Here is a 27,065-nt window from a genome sequence, read left to right on the forward strand (position 1 = left end):
AGTCTCATTTCATTGTCTATTATCTACAAAGTTTAATGCTTTTTAAACTACAATATCTAGACTACCAATATATTAATATTATTGGATAACACATATAATTATTTAGAATACACATATAATTCTTAACTAAGAATTTGATCACATACGAAATGTACCTATCTTATATATCATAATTTTACATTGAATATCACTTTTCTCAGAAGCAATCAAAAAATTCGACATACATTTTTTGTTTACATAATTTTCTTTGGAAGTAATTTTATATAATCAGCTTCATTGACATTTTACATCTTTTACATTATGATTTATAGGACATCCCATATGGTTGTTATATAAAAAGGTAAAGCAAAGAAACGACTAGGTGAGAAAACTACATACATGTATATACATACATATGTATATCTCAGTCATGAAATCATATTTACATCACACTATATATAAATATACAAAAGATTTCATACCAGAATTCTTCATATTCTCCATGAGTACATCTGCTGGTTGTTGGTTTTCCTTAAAATTTGGTTTATCCATTTCTAATTCGAGTTCTTCATAAAATGTTATTGCTGATCCATATATCTTTTGAGCTGCATCAGCAACTGTCAAAACAAATGTAGAAAACACTGGCTTAGGTTTACATGCTACTTTGGGCCAGCATTCTATTGTTGCTCCCATTGGCAAACAAAACATTGCCACAGAATTTGGAAAAATAAAACTGCTGTAATCAACTATTGGATATTTATACAGTATTGTAGGTTTAAAAGATATCAAATTTGCCCGATTCATAGATTTCTTATAACACAGAAACACATCACTACCCAACATGCCTTTGTTCAAATTTTTATTGATAACACAGAATGCATGTGGGGGAGTTTCTCCTTTATTTGTTAATATTACACAAATATCAGTCACGACTAATGAGTTGCATGGCATTTTACGAGTTGCTCGTCTATATGTCACAAATATTCTTGCAGCTGAGTTATTCACATTAGCTAAATGTCCTTTTGGAGTTTCTAATATCATTTCAGCATCTTGCATTATACGTTCTTTACCATCATATATTACACCTGTAACATATACTTCTTGAGAATTGAAAAATTGTCGATACACAGTGGTGGACAAAAGAAAGTTTAAAAGATAAATGAAATATCATCATAATATTACAAAACAGAATTATATTTAATCCCATTGGGAACCTTGAATTTTAATATTTCAATCTTGCTTTTACTTTAACAAACAAATTTTAACAAATATAATATTTTAGGATATTTGACATAGGACTAAAACAAGAAACTATGCATACTAATAAGAACTTTTTTATATTTTATTTAAATTTGAAACATTTTTTACTGTTAGAAAAATGCTACATATAAAATAATAATAAAAGTTAATAATAGCAACGAATAAATGTAAAGCATATTCCATACAAAGATAAATAACTGTTATCAATATGGTATAAAATATTCAATACAAAAGTTATTAATACTTATATATGCAACTACAAATTTTAAACTTTCTTTTATCTGTAACTATGTACTTATTTAAACTATATTGCTATAACAATATAGTTAAAACATCAAGTTTACCACATTACAATTGCATGAATTTAATTTTTACATAACATTCTTCCATATATATTGAAAGTACATTATTCATGACATTGGGTTCATGTCATCATAACTAATGCACTTAAATTAAAAAATATATATACTTTTGATTCTTTAAATTGAGATACAATTAAAAATCTTTATTGAATTAATGTAAAATATCATATAAATAGTGTTGCTAACTTTTATTTAAAATTATTTAAAACATTTTATTTTATTAAATATATTGATGAATTCATGTATGAATCTAATTTCTATGTAATACACTATTCTAAAACAATATGAAAAGCAAGAACATGCAATATTTTATCTATAAATTTTAGAATGTTATGTTTATAATAATGATATAACAAAGATTTTAATATCTATTTCTAATAATTGTTATGAAAAAATCAACAAATATAATAAACAATATCTTTTAATATATTTTTTATAATTGTACAAATTGTACAATTGAGTATTTCACACATACAAAGTACACATTCTTCTCTTTTATAATTTCAAACGTCATTCAATTATGTAAAACATACATCCTTATATTTAAACATATATAGAATAAATACTTTTTTAAAAAGAAAAGTTGAGCCAAATATATATAAAAGAGTATGGTAATATTGAATTGCTACACTTTCAAAATTAAAATCTGAAATGCAAAAATGTTAAAAAGCCCAATTATTAAAAAAACTTATTTTAACAACTAAAACAAAGTTTTAACAACATAATAGCTAAATATCACTGATATTAAAATTTCATTTTAGTTCGTTAATTTTTTTTCAATTTTAAAAAATGCAAATTTTCGAAATATTGATATAATATTACTATAATAGTGCAAATAATAACTTTTACAGTTTTCTTATCATTTGCAAAGATAAGTAATCACATAAGTATCAAATTTAAAATTATAAAAACAAATGTGTATAATTTTTATGTATGACATATAATTTACAAACTGATAAAAGTACAATAAGGCATAAATATATATATATATATATATATATATATACACGTATTGATGTACTGAATATCAATAATAAACAAATCACATTGATGTCTCCTATTTGAATATTAATACAAGAAATATATTAATAATCCAATGTTCTTTCTAATCCAATGTTAATTTCTAATCCAATGTTTTACTTTCCTACATTATTTTATATTAACATACTTTTCCCAAAGTATTTGACGAAAATCTAAAAATGACTTGTTTTTAGAAAGTTATCATATACTTTCATTGGTTACAAAAAATGGATATATCTTCAAGAGAATTTCAAACTTATTTATTACTTAAGTACGTTATAAGTATCCTTGGTTTCAACATGAGTAAAATAAGCTTTCTGTCTCACATAATTTTACAAGTAGAATCTAAAGATTGAAAGGTCGTAGAACTATGATACCTGACTTAATGATTGTATCTTATTGAGTTCTATAAAGTTATTTCAAACTCATTATATTCCACAAACACATACACTTTATCAAAATTTAAAATTTAATTTCAAATAATATGTAAAACTTTTGTACAAACTACTAATGTTTTCAATATCTGTTCTCAAAAAAGTGTAAGTTAACAAAATTCCTATCAACTTCAATAAGAAATTAAAACAATATTATGAAAAATGTAAAATATATACTTAATTAAGAAACATATCTTCAAAACAGAATATATTTTAATACATTACAATATCTTCACCTTTTGTGAAAATTTGTTTAATGATTTGTCCCATATATAAGTTGCAAATACTGCATATTCTTTTTTCTAAGAATTTTGTTATATTATTTTGGCAACATAAATTAAATTGATATAATTAACTAGCGTTTTCACATATTGCAGTAAATGTTTTTTAAATTACGATACATTTTAAATATAAAGATTACAAGATATAATGATATATGAACAATTAACAAAATTTGTAGTTATAAAATATGTTATATAGGCATGTAATATAAAATATACAGCAACAGAGTATAATATAAACAGAATGCAACACAATTTATAAGTATGACGAAAAACTCAAATATTAATAATTAAAAACTGAACACAATTATCTTTCATTTCACATTGAACAAGATGAAAATGTAAGTCTAACAAGTTATAATGAACCTGGTAACGTACCTAAGTATAATATTATATATGTTCAAATTTAATAAGATAACGATTATTGATTATATATTTCGATACTGTCTAATGAAAATCAAGCAATACAATTTTATCATTCTAATTTTTTAAATACAGTAAGAAAATTAAAAAACAAATAAAAATTTTCTACTTCATTCATTAACAAAACTTTTATTTTCATTTACTGCCTAATTATAAAACGCAATATACCTGTTATTATAAAAAACACTTAATAAAGGTTCTCAATAGCTTAGATGATATTTTAAAACTTTTATCTTACCTATATCAACTAATGGTGGTTTATCACGCCCTCGTCGATAACATAAGAAACATTCATTTGTTCTTAAACTTCCATGATTTAAGTCTGCAGGTAACCCTGAAACAGTATGTTCTAACAAAACATACCCTTCTGGACATTTTTCACCCAATGCCGGAAATATAATAGCAAGATCAGTAATAGGAGGTTTCATATTTGTGTCTTTTACATGTGTTCCTTCTTGATACCAATCTTCTAACTGGTCATTTTCATTATCATTATCAAAATCATTGTCTTGCCCTGATAAACCAGCAATAACAAAGTAGTCTGCTACCCTCCTTTCGTCCATGATTATCTAATTATTGAAATTTAATAGTATAACATACTACGTAATATATTACGTATGACATAGTTTAATAAATATACTATAATGCACTGTAATATATAATACATGGCACAGTATAATAAATAATTTTATAGTAATTCAAAATAAATTTACCAACTTTAAATAACAAAACTGATCTTCACATGGCATTGAAAAAATCCTTTTTTATCTTCCCTCATGTATCTTAAATATTACTCTTATTGATGATTAGTAAAAACAATTGCATTTGACCAATAATCATTATTTTTCAGAAACATCCTATAAATGCATAGAATTAATCGTTACTTAAACACACTAATAATTATATTAATAAAATACTTCTTACGAAGTTACCTCCTGTAGAATATATTTATTCCAATCATTCAGTTTTTTTTCAACTATATCTTTGTCTCAAACTTCCCAAGGTTATCACTTAATACAAACATTAAACTTAAATTTTGAGGAAAATAAGTATATATTTGTTCGTATATTTACAATTTTCACAATTATCCTGCTAAAAACGTATTTTCTGGAAATCCAGAATTACACACATGCTGATTTAAATTGTACATGAGTTTTCGTGTAAATGCAAAAAGTTATGAAATAAATGATCATGTTTTTCTAAAGTTGATGGGAAAATTCAGAAAGTAAATATTAAATCACAAAAATTAAAATAGTACTAGTTGTAGTGTTTGTAGGTTTTCACAAATATTTTACATAATAATCACAACAAAACGTTCTGCACAAGTCGTTTTGAAAGTTAAATATTTCTAGGCTATGTGTCATACCAACTACATATCTTATACGCGTTTACTCTAATCACGAGTGACGTTATTGAAATGTGACGCAAATTTTGTATTAAGAACTAAAATTTTTCTATATTATGTTTCCACTTTGTTGTTTTTAAATACGCATCAACGAATTATTCAATTGAAAATTATAAAAGAGAAGATATTTAAAAATTTCACAAGTATCAACTTTTTAAACTATGCATATCTTTATATATTAGCATAAGTAAATGTAATCTATTATTATTTTTCTTTGAAATAATATATATACTAATATATACATATATATATATATATATATGTACATGTTGCTATTTTTTATATTTATAATAATTCTCAAGAGTTTTAAATATACGATGTAAATAACAAATGTATGAGTATATATATGTATATATATGTATACATATATATATATATATATAGAGATATTAAATGAAAGAATATTATTATAATAGATAATATACGTATATACTTAATGTACGTATAATAAATACAACTGGTACAGATAATACAGAATGTGTATTTATTTAGATTTAATTTTATTTAATTTGTTAGAAATTATTCTTTTTATAATTTTCTAATATATATATGTAAATATTATCTGGTATTCTTTTTGAAACTAAACATTAATAATATTTTTCAGTGATGAATAAAAACAAAACTAGGAAAATATTATCATTCATCATTAACTATACTCACATTTGATATAAAATAACAAAATTAATAAAAATTTGTGTAGATAATTATTTATGTATGTGTGTATGTATATTTAGATGTAAAATATCTCTACCTACGCACACACGCAAACATGTATGTAGTATCACCGAAGCTAAACCATAAGTATTTAAAAAGCCAGAGAAAAATACTTTCATAAGTTAACCAAGGAAAGGAACATAAGGTAAGACGAATAACAGATATCCAGTAATAATAAAGAAGAAATAATAAAATAGCTTTATTTAAAAATTGTGGGGTTAAATATACATCTGTTTTATATTTTAATAATTTTTAATATTCCGCACAATATTGAATAAGCATTCAATTTATTATGTCAGAGCCTAGTGCAGCTTACAGTGCATGCTCCATTAATCCACGTCTACGGCATTCCATGGTTATATAGTCGTATATATATATATATATATATATATATATATATATATATATATATATACGATCACGCCATATACTTATATCCCCTGATATTATTGGTGTTATTGGTAATGTTGGTAATATCTGGTATTTTAGTTAGTTGTACAAAAATTGGCAACACTAATTCGTTAGTTGTTGGAGTTGGATGTTGGTAATACGATTATAATGTCAGAGAGAAATCTCTGATAGAAAAACGGAATAATAATCCAAGTAATATATAAGATTTATTGTAATAATTAAGTAATTACGTATAAAGTATCTGAGTAGTGTTGTGATAAATAGTTATAGTGCAATTATGTTAGTAATAAAATATAAAGAGCCAATGTTTATTCTACTTTTCGTGTCCGCTTCCCTTAATATATAATTTAAGAAGTGTTACTCAATATATGTATTATACATGCATAAAACATTTTTCAGGATTTCTTACATGAAAGACTTTAAGGATAAGAATGAAAATAATAAAATGGAATGAAATCTAATATCCGGGAACGGTACGTTCTAGGATAAATATATATATCTTAGTATGCTCTCGCTTTTACTTTCAAAATTTATTGTTTTTTCTATTTTGATATAATCATACAATTTTTGTGTATTGTTTTTGCTTATTACTTGAAGTGGTGAAGATATACACATGTACAAGATATGAAATTCAATGTCAAAATTTTTTTATTGCATCATATTTTATCATAAGGATACAAAATTTAGAAGGAACCATGGATCACATATCAACTGTTGCAAAAAACCCAATGCAGGGAAAATAGCGTCTATTGTAGATTTTTGCAAATAGATATCCCAGATCCACCATTATGTATCTCATATTTTCGTTTCTTTCTTTCTTTCTGACTAAGCAGCTGTGAACTCTCATTTGTACATTTAATTAAGCCAAGCTTTCTTCTAAGATTATACATTGGCGTTAGATTTTAAATAAAAAAATTATTGAATTAGTCAATAATGGTATTCCATTTCACACTAGTTGACCAGTTCATCAATTTTTAAATGAAATGTTTACATCTTGCAAAAGAAGAGTTTCTAGAAATTGGTTACACAAAAGAAATTGTTTATAGTTTGGGTGAATTAATTACATCCAACGAACAATCAAGACATTCAAATGAATATGATTTTTCACTACCTAAAGTGAATGCATAATTTTGGGGAGACACAACCAGAATGTGGAAATTAGAAATGCAAGTCTGGGGCTGCTTAAAATATATCAAATTACATAGCTCTGTGCAGCCTTTCATTTTTTCCCATCATTAATAACAGGCTAAAGATTATTGCACCTATAATGGAAGTAAAAGAGACATTGGTATGTAATAATTTTTTATACCTTTAGATTCATCATCAGTTTTTCTTTTTAAGGTTATTTTGCCAAAATATACATGTATATGTATAATAGGATGAAAATTTAGCTACCTATATAAAACCATCAAAAAAGAATTTGAAATTATAAACTACAAAAAATCACAGAAGTGACCAATTTATATTATATTCAATAATAATATAATGACTAATAACTTAAGTCTAGCAGATAAATTCATATAGTTTAAATAATGTATTATTATCATGAAATGTTATAAGTTTCTATTGCTTTTCAAAAATGTATTTCAGACAAAAGTTTGATTATATTCTAATACATATAATTTCTGAAGATTAACGTTTTTAGATTTTTTCATATACATAAATACATTCTGTTGAAAGAAATACATGGCTTTTACATTTAGCTCTTTTAACTAAAACTATATACATGTATACTAGTTTCATAAATTTTCTTAATTTATCAATGTAGTACACGAAGGCAGTTTGTGATAAAAACCATTAAATTTAAAATTTATTGATTCTCTAAAATTAAATTTACATTACAGATATATTATCATCAATTATAACCATATTTTTTTCTTATATTCTCTTATTTTATAAAATTTAAAGGGTTCATAAGTTCTTTTCAATATCTTGGGAGTATTTCTATCTAATTTTATTAATACATCCAATTAATAACTTTATCAGAATATACCAAATAAATAGCAAATATAATTTATTTAGTAGAAAGGTTATTTCTAAAAATCCTAGTTGAGAGTACATATACAATATATATCATTTTCTATAAAATGGTTTTTTATGTTTATTACTACTTACTTATGTTTTTTTGCAATTATGAAAACATTTAATTGCAAAATAGAATCACAATTTGATATCAATATCTAGTAAAAATAAGATGTTAAAATGTTCGTCATTATATTAAATAAATTTTATCGTAGTATCAATGTTATGTAAGTGATAAAAACTACATTAAATCAACGTTAGTTCAATATATAAATAGTAAAAAATTGTATTAAATTAATATTTATGACATATATCTTACAATGAAAGTAAATGTAGTATTTTTACATTAATAACAGTAGTTATGAATATATATGTTTTATCTGAAATGATTATCAGAAACGTTCGTGACCAAGGGAAAACTAGAATGATATCTGTAAAATTGTCTAATTTTTATTATTTTAAAGTGAAAGTAGCCTGTTTACATTGGTTAGTTACAATCTTTGCCTTATTCATCGTTTCACTATTTTTTTAACGATCGTGTAATTAGGACTTAATATTATTATTTAGATATGTATATACAATAATATACATATGTATATATGTATACTATTTACACTTTGTATTGTCTGCATACTATATCAAGTTAAGGTTAATCTAAACGTAAGTATAATAAAGTTTCAGTATTTCATGAAACCGAAACGGCTTGTTGGATATATGTATGTAAGTAGATACATATGAATGAATATATAACTTATATTGATTGCAGAAGTTCCATTATTCAGTTTAATTGTATAATTACTTGCTATAATTTAACATATATTTCATTCAATTATGCCAAATTTTCATAGTGTCATAAATTTTAGGATAACCATACATAACCTATAAAATACCAATAAATAATCATTGGTAAATGGTAAAGAAGCTCATTATTATTATATAGTATTAATCTTGCTTTAAGCCACAAGAAATTTTTTATAAACAACTATGTAAGATACAAATTTTTAACATTGTCTTATAAAGATAAGAATAAAAATATTTAGTTTAAAAATACTCATTGCGTAGTGACATCTGTTATACAGTATGTATAATACTTATAATATACATTTTGTTCTATATTTTTCAACTACTTAACAATTTTATATCATGTCATAATAAATTTTTTATACTAACCTTTACCTACAAATACAATAAATATTAGAAAATGATAATAATAGTTTTAATATAAGGAGTTCAACTTTAATTATATACATATATACGTGTTAGTTTTAACATTTACATGCATACATCAAATAGCATACACAAATCAAAGTATAAAATTACTTACATAAAAGTTTTGTTAATGTATTTTTTGAAAAATAGTTTATTTTTATTATATCATTTGTATTTGTTTTTTTAATATTTTATTAATTATCTTATCATCATAAAATTTATCATATTTTATTAATTATAGCTTATGAGTTTGAAATTAAAACTAATTTATTAAGACAGGATTCTACTATTGTAGGTTAAATTTGCAAGCATAAAAAATTATAATCAGTTTTTAAACCTTCATAATATTAGATCGAAGAAGAATAAAACAGAAAATATTTATATGAAATCTTTTTATATGAAAAAGTTTTACTATAATCAGTTATAATATGGTAAAACTTTAATATAGATTGCAGTTAGAAGCAGATATTTCTTAGTACCACAAAAATATTTAATTTATTTCATGTATTCAGAAATTGAAATACATATATAGTTTTTTGAATGAAATTGTAATATTATTACTTCCCCTTATTTAAAATTATCATTGGCCTGGAAAACATTGTTATTCAAAACATAAAAACATTATTTTGCAAATAATGCTAAATATGTTTTTGTTTCTTAATGCCGTTATTTACATAATGTATGTTTTTAAATATTGTTAAATGAATGATGTTTTTAATAGATCTGTTAGTTCAATAAAGTGATTAATCGAGATAATATGTAATTATTTTTTATGTTAAGTAATTACAATAAGGTAGAAAATAGAACAAATAAAATTTCTACGAATATTATCTTCAATGTAATGAACCTTTTGTAAGTAATGAGGATTATGAGTAATTCTTGCACGTATATTTTATCTTCCCTATCCAAAGGTGAAAAAGGATACTCTGAACATAAACATACGAAATCTCAGTTCTGACAATTCATGCATTTGCAAAATGCCTTTATAACAAATTTTCGACACTACTTCATGTTGCATTTGATGCTAGATTTAATCAAAACCTATCCGAAATAGAACTCCGATCTAATCTAATCGGACTTCTTTTTTCTGGATGTTTAATTTTGTTCACATTATGCTATATGAGAATAGGGAACATTTTTAAGTTGTCGATTTTTACAAAAATTACCTTCGTAAAAAGCTGTTATTTTCCGCAACTGAAAAATATACGAATTTCATTCCTTCTTGTTTTTAACTGATGAAAGATTTATTTCATAATCCATTGTACTTCGAAATTAATCTTTTATTTTATTCGTAGTCATTTCTACAATAAAAGGTATTGTTTATTTGACCACCGGTTAAATATTAAAAAAAACGAACAAAATATTTTTATATTTTGTGATCTTTCTACTTACACTTTTTTAAATTCGCGGGTTGATTATAAAGTTGTAATCAAGTCAGATTGGTAATTTAGTTCTTTGGTAGTATATGGTGATTTATTGTTAAGTATGCATACGTAAAAACATAGATGCATATGTAGACCATAAGTCTATGGGTCAGTCAATCTAGCCGATCGGTTTTCAGTGTTAAACTGATTATGAGTGATGTCAATCGAATATCTTGTCGGTATTAATTTTCGACTCGGTAGTAATGAAGTCGTGCAGTATCGTGATTGAGGAAATGCAGTCGTTTGTGTTTCATCAGATGATATAGTTTTGAGCTACGCTTTTATTTATTTTCTACAATTTTAACTCTTTTATAACTTGGTCATTATATCATTATTATTTGACGTATTAGTTGTGTTGGTAGGGACATATGTACACGTTTTACTATATAACGAATAGGTATATTTTAATGATATAATACAATGTAAATAAAAATATGTATTATGAAATCACGATTATTCAATGAAAAACACGTTCGATTATACTCTTAATTCTTTATTCCTTATCGAACTGCGACTGTTCGATGGGTATATATCTCATTTCGCTACATATGTCATTATTACAATTAGTGAATATTTATCTTCTTAACCATAGCCTATAACAGGCTTTTGTTTGTGCCTTGAGATTACATTATATATTAGTAATCAATTCTAATTTGAGGAATTATAATATTTTGATAGTAACGTGATAAACTGTAATATAAACATATAATAAATATTTTAGCGGAGTACAAAAATGTACTATGTATAGATTGCGCGCGCACGCACGACACACCTAGTATACACACACAAGCACTTACACGCGATCACATTTGTCGCGTTTTTGCCTTTGTCTATATTTTTCCCCGGACGACGTGATCGTCCGCGATCATTTTCTGACAATCGATCTTTCTAACTGCAATGATCACTTTTTGAATTAGTAAAAGAGAGCAATCTTTTTTACTAATCTTTAGTTAGCCTATGCGAATTTATAAGATGCTTTAAGACATTAATAGGTATATTTACGATTTTTATATTGATACAGAACTGCAATTGTTTTGCAAATGCGCATAATAAGAAATTTTATAATGATGTTGATGGAACTGCTCAAAAATTTGTTGCATTTACAAGTTTGAAACATGAAAACATGAAAATTAAACTATGGTTTTGGACGAAATGTTTGACTGAGCTATAAGAAACATTGATAATATATATTTGGTTGACAGAAAGATCATCCAATTATTTTTTTCAATTTTTAAATCATTTTAAAACAGTATAAACAATTAAAGGCAGCAGAACTAACCATAGTTTCGTGTCGATTGCAAATACTCAACATTTCACAAAAGTGTTCTTAAATGTCAGTCACGATGTCACAGTGGTTTTGTATAATATATACAGGGTGGTTGGTAACTGGTGGTACAAGCGGAAAGGGGGTGATTCTACGCGAAAAAAGAAGTCGAAAATATAGAATAAAAATTTTTTTTTTTTAATTTTTCCATCGAGACAACGATCTACAGTGAGATCCGTTATAACGTACCGCACGCGTACCGAGCGAAAATTCAAAGTCGATTTTCTCGAAAACAAAGCCTCAAACGAAAAATTTTTATTCTATATTTTCGACTTCTTTTTTCGCGTAGAATCACCCCCTTTCCGCTTGTATCACCATTTACCAACCACCCTGTATAGATTCAAAGATTCTGAGAGTGTTCGAATACTTTCGTGAGCCACTGTACATTAATGTACAAGTGTACATATACTCTCGCAAGAGTATTCTATTTAAACATTTATCATAGAAAAGCTTTACGTCCATATTGTATGTTATATCAAACATTCCGAGAATTTATTAACATCGTAATGTGACACGACTGTCATGATCATATTAATTCACTTTAAAATTAGGCTGAAAATGCACATAGAATACATAGTAATGTACAAAAGATGGAATATGCTAAAAGATCAACTAGCTTCATTCATACGTTAATCATAGTAAATTTTGTATTTAAGTAATTATTACTGTCGTTGTTTCATACATTCAAACTAGTGATACGAATTGAAAATCCCACCGAAAATGAAATGCGGCCGCACTGTCGCACCGCTACGCTTTTTGAATGCAGAAAACGTTCATGCAAAAGAAATTAAAAAAAGAACAGTTTACAACAATAGGATTATGAATCATTGGTACGACAGTGATTGTAGAGGATGTGATTGTAAGCATTCCAACCTCTCATTACTGTGGAGAGAACTTAAGGCATAGTGCCTGCGATTTCATTAAAAATGTTGGACGCAGTAAACGAGCCAGTTACTATTTTTCTACAAAATTGAAAGAGTTTTTGGAAGGACAATACTTTGCAGGAGACGATGATTTAAAGTCCATTTATACACGATCAAGCCGTATCCGTTCCGTGTCCGGATGTTTATGCGTTAATATTTACACCGGGGACCATCCGAGATGTACCTCTTTCCAATTGAAAACCTATTGTTAGCTATGATAGCTATTACTAATAGCTAATAACTTTTGGATGAAAAAGAGGAAGAAGAAGTAAAGCGACAAAAGAATAAAAGACCGATTCAACGTACATCCGTTATAAAAACCGTAAAGGAAAAAGAAAATTTCATTTTTACAAACGACTAATAGATCACGGACAGAAATTTTACGAATCTCTTCAGCGTGACACAGTATAAGAATACTGTATATAATTAGGCGGTACGCAGTCTTCGCATCAAGTGTTCTTCGCTACAAAAGATAGCGTCATGCACGGACGAAACACGTTGAGATCGCTGTGGTCATTCGTGCTGTGTTAGGCAAACAGAAAGAATATTGAAGATTGCCAAACTACCAAATGCATCCGGGACACGTCGTGTCTATTAATGACCAACGGACACGGCGCGGATGATGTGTAAACTTGTCTTCCTTCAAAGTGAAGTAGTGTAAATTCAACGTTACATTTAAAATCTGAGGCACGGCAAGAACACGGAACGGACGCAGCCTGAAAAAGAACGGCGCGGTGTGCAACGATGGTTATGCGAACTGTGAATTCGCAGTGGAAGTATTGAAATTGTATATGACGAAAGTATACAATATATATATACAATATATATACAATATATATATACAATATATATATACAATATATATACAATATATATACAATATATATACTATATATATATATATATATATATATATATATATATATATATATATATATTGTGTGTCTATGCGCGTGTATGTGCGTGTGCGTGTGTGTGCGCGTGTGTGTATGTATATTGTATACCTTCGTCATATATAATTTCGTAGATACGTATATATACGTATAAAGCTCATCTCATGTTACGATAAGTATTAAAATAGGAGCGGCGATTGTATTGAAAATATAAATAGAGAAAGCTTTTTAAAATGCAATTGTATTATTGTTATTTCAGAATAGATATTACTTTTTGGACGACTTTAGTAGAAGTTGCGGAATGTTTATTGCGAGTATATTTAATAAAAAATTAGTGTACAGTATAAATAGCAATTTTAGGGATATAACAGGCGGTATTATTAAATATTGAGGTTTATTCTTATATTAATATAGTAGATAATCGATCGTTTAAATATTTTCGTGAACTCTGCGAAATATAATATACTTATGTGTAGTTACATACTCCTATACATATCTTGAAACTTCTATACATATTTTCAGATTTGTTTGAAACTTCAACAATGTAATCATAATAGTTTTATAATAGTTTCATAATAGTATTAATGTTTTTAAATGCTTCGTATAGCACACATGAATGCATAAAAAAGGTTTAACCTTTTCACTTTAACACAATTTTGAAACGCATAGTTCCAATCGTTCAATTAGTTAAAAAAATTTGATTTTTCGATTCTTTCCTAGTTAATTAGTTTGGAAAATTCTTTGCAGTATCGCAAAGGAAGGACAGGTTCTCAGTTGACATAGTACAGCTCTACAACTCTATATAGTTTACCGTAATTCTCATTCTCTAATTACTTATTTTATCTCTAATTATTTATGAATTTATGAATTTGCTATATCGTTCTCGCTTACCAATACTCTTGATGAAAGAGATATAGTGAAAACAGGCTTGAGAACAAACAGGTTTTGAACATCAAAACAGAAATTTGAGAAGGTCTAAGGCGAAATGTCAAATTAGAGCTGTGTAGTACTTTCTTTGTAGATCCAGATTAATTTGTAACAGTAGATTTGAATAGCGATGCAAGGATAATTCTTTATAGTACTATATAACTTCTTTCTTTTATAGGAATAATTGTTTCGTACAATCCATTCGTATAAAAGGAATTACATAATAATGGGAAAATATATTCTAGTACTATTCTTTTTTTCGTATATGTGTCAATTTGATGGCGTGCAAATTGATTCTCCTCCAGTTGTTCTATGGCATGGAATGGGTAATGTTTTTCATCCTTTTTATACAATGTACCTATATAGAAAAACTCTATTTATCCGACATAATTAAGAAACAAGACGTGTCGACTAACTGGATCAGTCAGATAATAGGTGCCCACTAGTTCCAAGCTTCGCTGTTTATTATTCGTGTAATCGAAGTTAATTTCCATATATGAAATTTGTTAAGCTAAGTTTGAATTTCGCTATGCTGAATTTTGTAAATAGGCAAATACCATAATAAGGCAAAAATCATTATTCATAGAAGCAGTGCGTTATCTGGCCTGAATTCAGATAACAGGAAAATATGTATTCGATAAATTGGGCATTGTGATGGATGTCAGTTCGGATAAATGGAGTTCTACTGTACAGATCGATTTGTCTGAGAACACTCAAATATCTCGAAAAATATGAATAACACGAAAAAATGTTTCAGACAAAAAGTGTACGATATCGCGAGAGACATACTATATTCCTGAATATTTGATTTTGCGATGACCTTGAAACTTCCTGCGAAGATCATATTCAAATTTTCAAACGGGAACTTACATCTTTTATTACATATTTTTATAACTGACTTCGAGACGTTTTCAAAATAAGACTTATTATCTATTATCTATGTATTAAAAACTTGTGTCGTTCGCACCATTCACTATGGAGATATAAAATTTCGAAGTTGACAGACCGATACAACTACATACAACTGACTGCTGGAAACTGACTGACGTAATTTTATTTTAGAAAACCAAAAATTATTGTCCTGTTTTCTGCAATCTTGTAGTTCGTGACGTATAGAATTCGAAAATATAAGTACTAGTTTTTTTATCTATCTCACATTCTAAATCACTTCTCTTAAACTACCATAAATTAGATGAATGTTACTATTAATTTTTTATATTACTTTTATTTTATTTCAAAACGATGATAGCACACGGTAATTAGCATTTTTTATAATAGCATTAATATTTAATTTTTCATGTAATAAATCTAATAACACGTGTTTATACAATAGATACTAGATGTTATGGTTAAAAGATAATATAATTTCAGGAGACAGTTGCTGCTTTTCATTTAGTTTGGGAGGCATAAAAAAATTGATAGAGAATAGAATACCTAACATTTATGTGTATTCTATTCGATTGGGAAATAATGAAATAGAGGTAGGTATTTTTGTAATTCTTAATTACTTATATAATAATAGCATCTTAAGTTTATTGTACATAAATAGATACATATTTTTTGAATTTTGAACAATCTAAACTAGATGGTTAAAAAGTTGCAGTAACATTAAATTGTGCCCTCCTCAGCACCATTTAACTCATGTTTGAAAGGATTTGTAGTGTACCAACTATTGTAGTTGATAGAAACATATATTTTATTTATTTAATGTACATACTTTTTCTAACTAAAAAAGGACGAGATAAATCTGTTAGATAATGTTTGAAAATTCTATAAGTATTCGAATATTAATGCGAGTTACTGTATGTTTACCTATCTCAGTTTTGCTCATTAATAGTTACTAGTCAGTGATGTTCCAATAACCAATGTTTTTTTAGGCAGCAAGCTAAATGTTTATTGACACTTTATTATAATATTTTAGGATGTCGAAAATAGTTACTTTGGAAATATTAATGAGCAAATACAAGAAGTTTGTCAACAATTGTTGAAAAATGAACGTCTTAAAAACGGTTATAATGCTATTGGATTTTCTCAAGGTGCTCAATTTCTGTAAGTATTATGAGAAAATTAACAAAATTAGGTATTTGATGGAAGGTGTGATCTATCTGTAAAAGGAGTTTATTATTGTATTTCACAGATAGATATCTAGTAAATGATATACAGGGTGTATTGAAAATCGTGCAACAAGCCGAAGGTCGATAATTGTGATCGTGTAAAAGTATCAAAAATGTAGAATGACAATTTTTAATACAAGGCTTCGTTTTCGAGAAAATCAATTTTGACGCATTAATATAATACATATTATGTCATTTACTTTCTATCTGACTGCGAAATATAAACATAATATAAATAATGTCAGTGCAAGGGACAATGGATCATTAACATTATTTTTCAAGAGAACGGTTGAATTGCGACCTATAGTTCTTTTTGCAAAGTTGCTCTTCGTTACAAGTACTATGCGATATAATAAAAAATTTCATGCTGAATTTTAAGATGTAGGAGGTGTTCAAAGGCGTAGACTCACGCTGTGTGTATACCATGCACATTGTACATACACGAGCATATATGCACGAGCAGATTTACATATATAAGTACATATATACGTACATATGTATGTATGTGTATATGTATACCTACACTAAGCCTAGTCAGATTACAGTCTTAATTCTCTTATATGAATACATACATAAATCATTTGAAGGTTGTATTTATCGTAATCACCCAATAAGTGGTATTTGGGCTAACGACAATATGACTTAAAACAAAACAAGTTCAATAAATTTGTTAACAGGTTAACGAAACTTGAAAAAAATGTTTGTATTTCTAAAGTAAATTCAATTTTATAACAGATGTGTTATGTACAAAGATGATATTGGAATAATCATTTAATGCTTTATATATTACAGGAGAGCGGTAATTCAAAGATGCCCCAATCCCCCAGTTAAGAATTTCATCTCCTTGGGTGGTCAACATCAAGGCGTTTTTGGATTGCCAAATTGTGGAACATTGACACCTAAGATTTGCAACTATATAACTCGCATAATCAAATATGGAGCCTACTTACAGTATTGATTTTTAATTTTTACTTTTGTTTTCTTACAATGTCTTACATACCTACATAATGTTAATTTAAATAGGTAACACATAAAGTTGTGCACAATCATAACAAATATTAGGTTGCAAATTAACAATTTCAGCATTTTGATGCATAACTCGTTGATTTTAGAAGTTACATATTTAATTTTTGTTTTCTGCATTTGTTAGGTTCACTGTCCATGAAGCGTCGCTTTATAGAAGCATAAGTGCATCGTTTATTGTTGCAACGTATCTATGCCTCTGTACTAACTACTGACAATGTTAACTCCAATCGGCATGACAAAAACAGTTCGCTGCTGTTTCATGGAGAGCTGCACATTACTTTATAATGACCACTGCATGGGAACGTACTGTTAGCATCAATGCGACGCTTCATGGATAGTGGGCCTTAGCGTACCATTTTGCAGTCATTTTGGCTTGTTGTTGAATGAAACTATCCCGAGTTGATATTTAGAAGTAATTATTTCTACGCATTCAACGTACTAATGTTTTCGGAAAATATAAAGACTGAAAAAGCTGCTATGAGTATTGAGTCATTAACACGTTCAACGCGATGCAGGTCATCAGTGATCGACGAAAGATTCCTTTTACGTTCCTATACGCTATCACGAACGCACAATTATAGGCAGAATTCATTATAATGTTACTGGCAGCTTTTTGTAAATATTTCGTAGAATAAGACCAAACGGCGACTACACTTATAGATGAAAGTTGTTTAGAATCATGTTCCCGATAATATATCAAAAAATCATCGAAATCCAAGATAGCTTAGCTCTCTAAATAATTACCGTATTTATACATACCTCTTTTACCAATAAAGCGTTTTTTTTTATAAAGTTTTACATTTCATTTGTATAGTATCAATTTTTTGTATTATAAGTGATAGGAAATTTATTAGATATAATCAGACCTCATTAATTAGTAATAATAAGTATAAGTCGTGTACAAAGTATAAAATACCTTTTGAAAGGGATTGTAATATTGTTTCTTTAACATTTATATTAATTTACACTTTTATATAATAGCAATAACTTATACCTATATGTATATAATTATTACATAGTACATATAAAATATAAAGTGTATATTCTTTTATAAATACTTTCATTTCAGTTCGTTACTCATGTTATAAAAGTATTTTATTTCATTATAGAGCAGTTCAAGGAAAATTTATTCAAGCAACGTATTGGCATGATCCATACCAAGAAGAAGAATATAAAAAGAAAAGTATGTTTATGGCCGACATCAATAACGAGCGTTATATTAATGAGGTAAGATATCTATATGTCTACATAACACTTTATCGTATTAAAAATGACAATTATTTAATAAAGAAAGTTTCCTAGGTGAGTTATTAGTTTCAAAAAGATAACTATTGCATGTTCTAGTTGTTAGTAGCTGCTGCTCTATCACCTAATAACTAAAATGAGTGCCATTCGCTCGGAAAATTTGATATCGGCTGGAAAAATGACGTCAAAGTCCGCCACAAGCACTTCCGAAAATGGATATAAATGACAGTTTTTTGTAATTATTTTAACCTTTGGCTTTTTTTCTAAATACATATAAGTGAAATAACTTCAATAGAAAACAAACTTGGGTCTCAAGTCAGGTGTTAGACTTTATGTATCTGTACACGCTAATGTTTCTTTCATTTTTCTACTAATTTAAGAAAAGGTTACTACTAATAGAATACTTTGTTCTGTTTCAAATTTCAATTCAGAACATAATTTTTCGATCTACATGATAATTATAAAACTTTGTCCTTCAATTATAGTTTAGAATACCGAAACGCAATTCGAACTTTGAGTGGAATAGATAAAAAAGAAATGTTTAACATTTACCATCTGACTGAGGCCCAAGTATTTTTTCTATTCTAGTTATTGCATTTGCAATGTACTTAGGAAAGTATGGAAAATTTTAAAAATTTCAAAAGGTCATTTATTTCTATTTTCGGAGCTATGTAAGGCGGACATGGACGCCAATTTTTTCTACTGCGCCAAATTTTTCGAATGAAAGGCACTCGTTTCATGGTCATGGATGTAAGAATTAAAATAAAAGTACTTTATTTCAAATGGACTGGTAAATATCATTTTTATAAAATGAAACATAAATTGAATCCTTAGAATACATCATAACGTGCTTAATATTAAAATTATTATTTTACAAAATTATTATTTTATTATTATTTTACATAGAGAAAGATACGAAGAACGAATTGCAATTTAGTAACTATATACGTACATCAATATATAAAACAATATATGTATATCAATAAATAAATGGTAGATATGATATATTTTTTTTGATTGCTTTTATTTGTAATAAGAGATCAATAATTATTGACAGCAGAAAATTCTGTGATGTCAAAAAGGATATGTATAAAAATGAAGGAAGTTTGGAATTAACACAGTAAAAGAAGTGTTATATGTACAATTATTCTTCATCATGCTTTTTTCTTAATGTTACAGCTTTCCTTTTTCAGTATGCATTTTTGCATTAATATTATACAGACGTAGCAAGTACGCTCTTACAAGAGTGTATCGGTAACAAGTTTTCATTTATGTTTCTAACAATATGATAATGAAATTCAATGACCCCTAATTGCGATGACCCCAACCTAACCCCAATCGGCGATCGTCCATTACTGCGTGCGCAGTATCACTTCTTCCTCTTACTGACACGAGTTGTTCCGTAGATTTGCGCTTAATTTTTATACATAATATGTAGGCCCATGAACTTATTCTAATGAAGGCGTGTCATAGATTTCAGTCCTCTGGTGGTAAGATGGCAAAATACTGAAATACGTCCTTCGGTCTCTTTGTTATTTATTTAAATCATTTGATTTATTTACATTTCAAACACATATTCAGTAGCGTTTCACAATTTCAGGATTTGTTTTAATTGAAAAAATTCTTTAAGTGCTATTCTATTGAGTAGTATTTCTTTCGAAAAGAACAGCTTGAACAGCTGTTAATGTAAATAATAGACCTTATATTTAATGTATTAATTGCGGAACTTGGAATTGAACGATTGATGAAATCGCTCTTTTCTTTAATTAAATGACGCTTACGACTATCTACAAGAGAAAATTTAGATAAATTTTCTACACATCTTTTTAAAAATCATCAATTTTATGTCCAACTTCATTTATGGTTACATACTTATTTTTCTACTTCTTTACTGGTTATTTATCTGGCTTAACAGAGCCAGTTGTAAATGTAATATAGATATTAAAAAAAAGGTATCTACTTACATGATGGGATACAATCTTCTTTTGTAAAGTGTAATGAGCATATTTTCATAGACGATGATAATATACTGTTGCCCGCTTTTAGAACTTCCATCTAAACACTGAAGCGGTCAATAATTTCCAATTGATTTAATTTATTTTTTAGTTTCATTATAAATCTTTATTTTCCGGAGGAAAGTAGTAAAAGCGGACAGTGTCATTTTTACATAAAACTACACACAGGGGAATATATGTTACTTCTACTTTCTCTATAAGGAAATACCATTGTGTAAATTTTTATAGCTACTTAAATAATTATATGAATCTTATTATATCGATCAATTTAAAAGCATTGAGATAAATTTAAAAATACTAGCTTTTCACTACGCGCCCATTTAAAATTTAAACATTGATGATCATATGCACGAGCATTACTCGACCTATCTTTAGTAGTTTAATGTTCTGTTACAAGTTGGCATATCGAAATTCTCTGTTTCCCAAAATGAAAACTAAAGTATGGCAAAAACTCAAAGAGACAAGGAGAGAGAAAAGAGAGTGTGAGTAAATCGTCTCTTTAGAGTTGTGAATTCCTTCGCTAAGAAGTCAAGTAGAACTAAGGGTGTGCGAATACCCTATAATAATTGTTGTCAATTACGTTCTTAATTTATCTTTAAATAATATTGAAATTTCTTTCCAGACGTACAAAGAGAATCTTCAGAGATTACATACCATGGTACTAGTTAAATTTACTAATGATACCATTGTCAAGCCTACAGAAACGGAAATGTTTGGATTTTACAAACCAGGACAGGGATCGTTAATTCAAACATTGGAACAATCTGATTTATATCGTGAGGTATAGAATTTTATATAGGTATCATTATAGGATTATGATGTAATAATGTTTGAAAACACAAACGTCGTTTTTTAGCTTTTGTCTGGTTACAAGCATCTTTGTTTAGTTATAATGATTAAAAATAAACGTTATAGGTTCAGTTATAACGAATACTTGGTAAAATTAATTGAAATTACAATTGCATTCCAAAAAATACAACTGCAACGAATAATTTCAATCAGAAAATAAATTTGTACATTTCAGGATCGTTTAGGTTTGAAAATGTTACACGATTCTGGGAGAATTCATTTTCTTAATGTACATGGGAACCATTTGCAATTTACGGAAGACTGGTTTGTAGATAATATAATAAAAAAATATTTGTTATAAGGATTAATAACATTAAATAATGTATAAAGAATTAACCTTTTTAAAACAAATGTTATATATGTGTATACATATGTACATTTCACTATCTTTGCTTAATGCATATATCATTATTGTATCTACGTATTCCCTTCACTAATGCACATTCTTCTCCTGTAACTGGATGCTATCAAAATAATTTAAATATGTATACTTTTTGTAAAAACTAAAAACTACACCTATTCATCAATAAATTTTTGTATCTATTATATTTCTGAAATATGGAGTTATCTAAATTGAGTGTCACATCTTTAAATTGAAATGAAATACAAATTATTTGAGGTTTGTCTGGTTTCTTTATTTTAACATCAGATTCATAGATAGATACTTCGTTACAATAATATGGAACACAATATCTATCATTTAAGATCTCTCCAACCTAACCCCAATCTTCCACTAAATTCTCATATAACTAGGATTGGATTTCATCAATGGCGACTATAATATTGCTTTTCAGCTCGTCAATCGTGTCTGGACTATCGACGTAGACTCTATTTTGGAAAAGTTCCTATGAAAAACGGTGTCGTATCATACAATGTTGGTTCGTTAATAGACAATAATAAACTTCTGTACTAAATTTTAGCAATTTGCACACGTTGCCGCACTGTATAGTGTTCCATGTTGCATGATGATTTGTTTGGATATAGGCTTCTGATATAGTTTATAAAAAACAAATGAAGGTATGTCAAACCGTTTTGCAGTAATTTCGGTGTTGACTGTTGAAAGATGTGACACTCAATTTAGATAGTCGTTATCCAATGAATTTTCAATATTATGTTGGATGACCAATATAGTGACTTGCTCTCTCATAAGTAGAGACGAGCCACCGTGCCACCTTCAATGACTATAAATCCGAAATCCAAAGCGTCTCCTTTAGTCCTCCCGATTCAAGGATCACAGTTATCCCTTTGCTGTCTAAAGCCGAACATACTATAAATATAAGTTTATGCGCACGATCGCACTAAGTAAACATTCTTGTAATTTCTACGTTCCTTACGCTAGCGGTCAATTTAAAGTTTAACCCCTTCTCGTGCCATTTAGCACGACGAAACTCGGGCCCAAGCGGTAGGCGTAAAGTGTGGTAAACAAACCAGATTGATGCTCGAGAACAGTCACAATACGAGCCGAAACGTGAATACCTATGATATAGTCAGTCTTACGCGATACTGCTGTTGTGGAAGTAAACTCTAATCCTTCGTTTTATAGTTATTATAAATATATTATATTTTGTAATAGATGACAGTTTCAAAATTATATTTCATGAATAAACAATACTTCAATAGAAATTCAAGCGCCTTCAAATGTGATTTTGTCCTAAGGAATGTAATAATACTACGCCTAAAAATGCATAGCATACTATAAACAAAAAATTCAATTATAAGAAATGTTCACCTTGAATCAATATCTAATAAGAAAATACTTACAACTGTAAAAAACCTCCATGGTATGATACTTCCTAAAACACTTTGGCAGATGTAAAGCTATTTTACATTTCGCGTATTCCCACTTCGTTTCGCTTCGTATTTTATGTTTATAACAAACTTTACACATCCTTGTTGGATGCTTCTTTCGAGGCGTCGGATCGATATTTTTTGGGAAATGAGCCCAATATTATGCTTAGAGTCGAAGAGGATTAATTGATGTATATTTAATTCGACATTTTGCAAAATTGCCTCTGCTATATTTATTCGGTAATCAACATAAGTCTCCTTTTTTCGACTGTGCATTGTTTTATGCATAATATAGGTATTGAACAGAGTCATATCTGACATGTAAAAGAAAAGTTTTCGGTATCCTTTGATGACTTTTCTCATGATTGGGAAACAGGATAACATCGGATCTTGATAATCAACTGCACCCATACCCTTGTTATATTCCAGGATACATTTAGGCTTCATTACTTTTCGTAATTCTCTGTCTGATTGCTCAACCATCTCTACACTTCCATGTTTCGTTGATATATACACGTCGCGTTTGTCCTTCCATCTCAGAGCTATCAAATTATTGCAACACTTTCATACACATTCTCCTTTCTTCAAAATACGCTTTTGAATGTCTTTTGGCATATTTTTTTTATTCTTACGTACTGTCCGTAATTTTGTACTGTACGTGATTTTAAAAAGAGGTTGGATGAAGAGTACCACTTGTCCAGAAACAAAGTATATTCCTTGTTTATTATAGATTTATGATAACTCTATCACAACGTTCTCCGACGCATTATCATCTCGATCAATTTTGTCCTGGCCGGTATATATTTTAAATCCATGACAGAAACCGGTACTTGCCTCCCACAATTTTTATATTTTTAATTCAAATCAAGCTCTTTTCGACGAATTGAATTGTTTGTACGCTAAACGCCCTTTATATTTCATCAAGGATCTACACTGACATATTCATTGGATGTGTAAATTTCTTTAAAGTTTTCATTCTAGAGGTTGATGATGGGTCTTACCTTTCGAAGTCGGTCATTACAATCAGCAGCTTTATTATCAGAAAAATGTAAAAATCTCGAAATTTACCAAAATCCCTTAAAAGACATTGTTCTTCTAAATATTGGCGTTTCTACTACTGCTCTTATAGTCCAATACAGTTGGATATTTGATTTTTCATTTGACCCATCAAAATACACAGTGCATAGTAGGCCTTTATTTCGTCTAACGTAACAGGATACCGTCGTGCATTGTCTGATGTGCGAAGCGATTTGTTTCCGTAACAAGTATTTCCCAAAGTTTGTTGTCAAATATAATAGAAAATAGGTCTAATATTTTTGGATCCTCGCTTAAATTGTTTAAAACAGACGTTTTTATGCCATGAGTTTCAGGATACTTCCAAACTATTGGTGTGTTTTTTACTTTCTGCCAAATCCATGATTGACGCGTCGTACCTTCCTCTTCACTACTCTCATCTAATCATACGCCTTGCACGTTTTCTGATTGGCATAAACACGTCACTATCACTGGATTCGTTGTCATTGCTTCCATTTAAAACTTTCGTATTTTGCATTTTGTAGGGGTTTATTAAATTTCAATAACTAAACTGCTTTGTAACGGCAATTATAAGAATCGCGACGAACTTTCGTGGCGTACTGATAGGAACTAACATTCAATTACGGTCGTTATATTACGATGTTTATCTTTGGCCCCCGACTTTCTGTTCGCGAGCCTGGCTCGTGATAATTATGTTTGGCCCGACTATCTGTTCACGAGCCTTTTTCTTTTCTTTTCCTCGAGAAGGGGAAAATGCTATTACCCATACCCAGTGACTGAGTATGTGGGACTCGGCGGAAATCGCCATACCCTCTAAAAACCCCTCCTCTATCCGCTCCTCTTATGGTACAGGAACCAACCCCGGAACCGTCTGTAGCGGCACTCGACAGCAACTTTCCAACGGGTTCTGTCCCGTGGCTTGCTACACAAAGACTCTACCCTCGACCGGACGACAGTAGAGCTGTGGTTAGCGCCGTTGGTTACGAACGTTCAAGACCAAGTTCAAATCCCGGCACTTTTAGTCCGGCTTTTTCTCCACGAGCAGCAGTAGCACTATCACCGACCTATCCACCTTACGCCTTTCGACATTACTTCAGGGTTGGCCTTAGTGTGTACCCCTCACTAGTTCGGTCTTCTCAGTTCGGTCTACTAGCTTGTCCTTTCTTCCTCTCCACAATTTTTTCTTGCACTCGTCTTTCTTGCATGATCTTCCTGGAGAACGCTTGGAACCTAGTTCAATTGTCCTCTTTTTTGGTTACTGCCTCTATCAAATTTTCCACCGTAAGTAGCATGCCAACGTGGCTGTCAAATTCAGTCGTCTCGTAAATCCACCTAGGGCAGTGAAACAACGCATACTCCGCATCCTTACCATCGGTGTCACAATCCCAACATCTCGAGTGATTCTCCTTGTTAATCGTCTTTCGATGCACATTAAAAATCCCGTGTTCGGCCAAAGTTTGCATGGTCCAATGATCGATGTATTTTTTGTACTTTTTAAAAATACAAGCGTCAGAAATTAATTTCCTCGTCCAACTGTCACTTCTGTAAAAACTGTATTCCTCTCTCCACTTGTCGTCAATGCGTTCTTCCACCGCCCTCATTCTCCCCACAAAATTTGAGGTATCTCCTGCTCTGGAACGGGTCTCATACTATTCTCCTTCTTCTTATGATATATATTCTTCTTCTTATGATAACTCCTTTTAGGTTCATACTTTTCGGCTCGGAGCTCCGCTTTATAGTAGATCGGCACAGTGCCCATCAACACACACAGCGCTGCATGGGACACAGTTCTATACGCCGTCGACGATCTAACCAGTACGGCTCTTTGTGCTCCCTTCAAGATGTCCTTATTCTTCTTCCGCAACAGCGTTTTAACCCATGCCGGGGATGCATAAAGCACCACTGACTCCCATACCTCGTAGTATAATCTTCTGACTGAGCCAGTGGGCCCCTCGACATTAAGTAACAACGACCTAAGCGCT

At 28.9% G+C, this 27,065-nt stretch overlaps 2 protein-coding genes across 8 annotated transcripts in view; one reads left to right on the top strand and one right to left on the bottom strand.

Moving 5' to 3' along the window:
• Crag (DENN domain-containing protein Crag) overlaps window positions 1–5,202 on the bottom strand; it is a 44,538-nt gene extending 39,336 nt beyond the window's left edge. Inside the window, exons 1-4 of the mRNA XM_069132626.1 lie at window positions 4,692–5,202; window positions 4,473–4,616; window positions 3,998–4,328; window positions 462–1,064 (exon numbers count right to left, since the gene is read on the bottom strand). Coding sequence (XP_068988727.1) covers window positions 462–1,064; window positions 3,998–4,328; window positions 4,473–4,508 — 970 coding nt within the window. The 5' untranslated portion in view covers window positions 4,509–4,616; window positions 4,692–5,202. The remainder of the gene's footprint in view (window positions 1–461; window positions 1,065–3,997; window positions 4,329–4,472; window positions 4,617–4,691) is intronic.
• Ppt1 (Palmitoyl-protein thioesterase 1) overlaps window positions 1–22,806 on the top strand; it is a 107,779-nt gene extending 84,973 nt beyond the window's left edge. The window contains exons 1-9 of one of the 7 annotated variants that reach the window (XM_069109710.1): window positions 6,403–6,568; window positions 6,689–6,762; window positions 15,190–15,337; window positions 16,383–16,492; window positions 16,933–17,060; window positions 17,918–18,076; window positions 19,261–19,378; window positions 22,034–22,192; window positions 22,436–22,806. In XM_069109710.1, the coding sequence (XP_068965811.1) occupies window positions 15,238–15,337; window positions 16,383–16,492; window positions 16,933–17,060; window positions 17,918–18,076; window positions 19,261–19,378; window positions 22,034–22,192; window positions 22,436–22,561 (900 nt within the window). In that variant the 5' untranslated portion in view covers window positions 6,403–6,568; window positions 6,689–6,762; window positions 15,190–15,237 and the 3' untranslated portion in view covers window positions 22,562–22,806. The other 6 variants (XM_069109709.1, XM_069109714.1, XM_069109715.1 and 3 more) reach the window with 6 other exon arrangements.
• Window positions 22,807–27,065: the final 4,259 nt, after the last annotated feature.

This window comes from Bombus flavifrons, chromosome 3 (genome assembly GCF_040668555.2).
Source record: "Bombus flavifrons isolate JBK064 chromosome 3, iyBomFlav1_principal, whole genome shotgun sequence".
NCBI lineage: Eukaryota > Metazoa > Arthropoda > Insecta > Hymenoptera > Apidae > Bombus > Bombus flavifrons.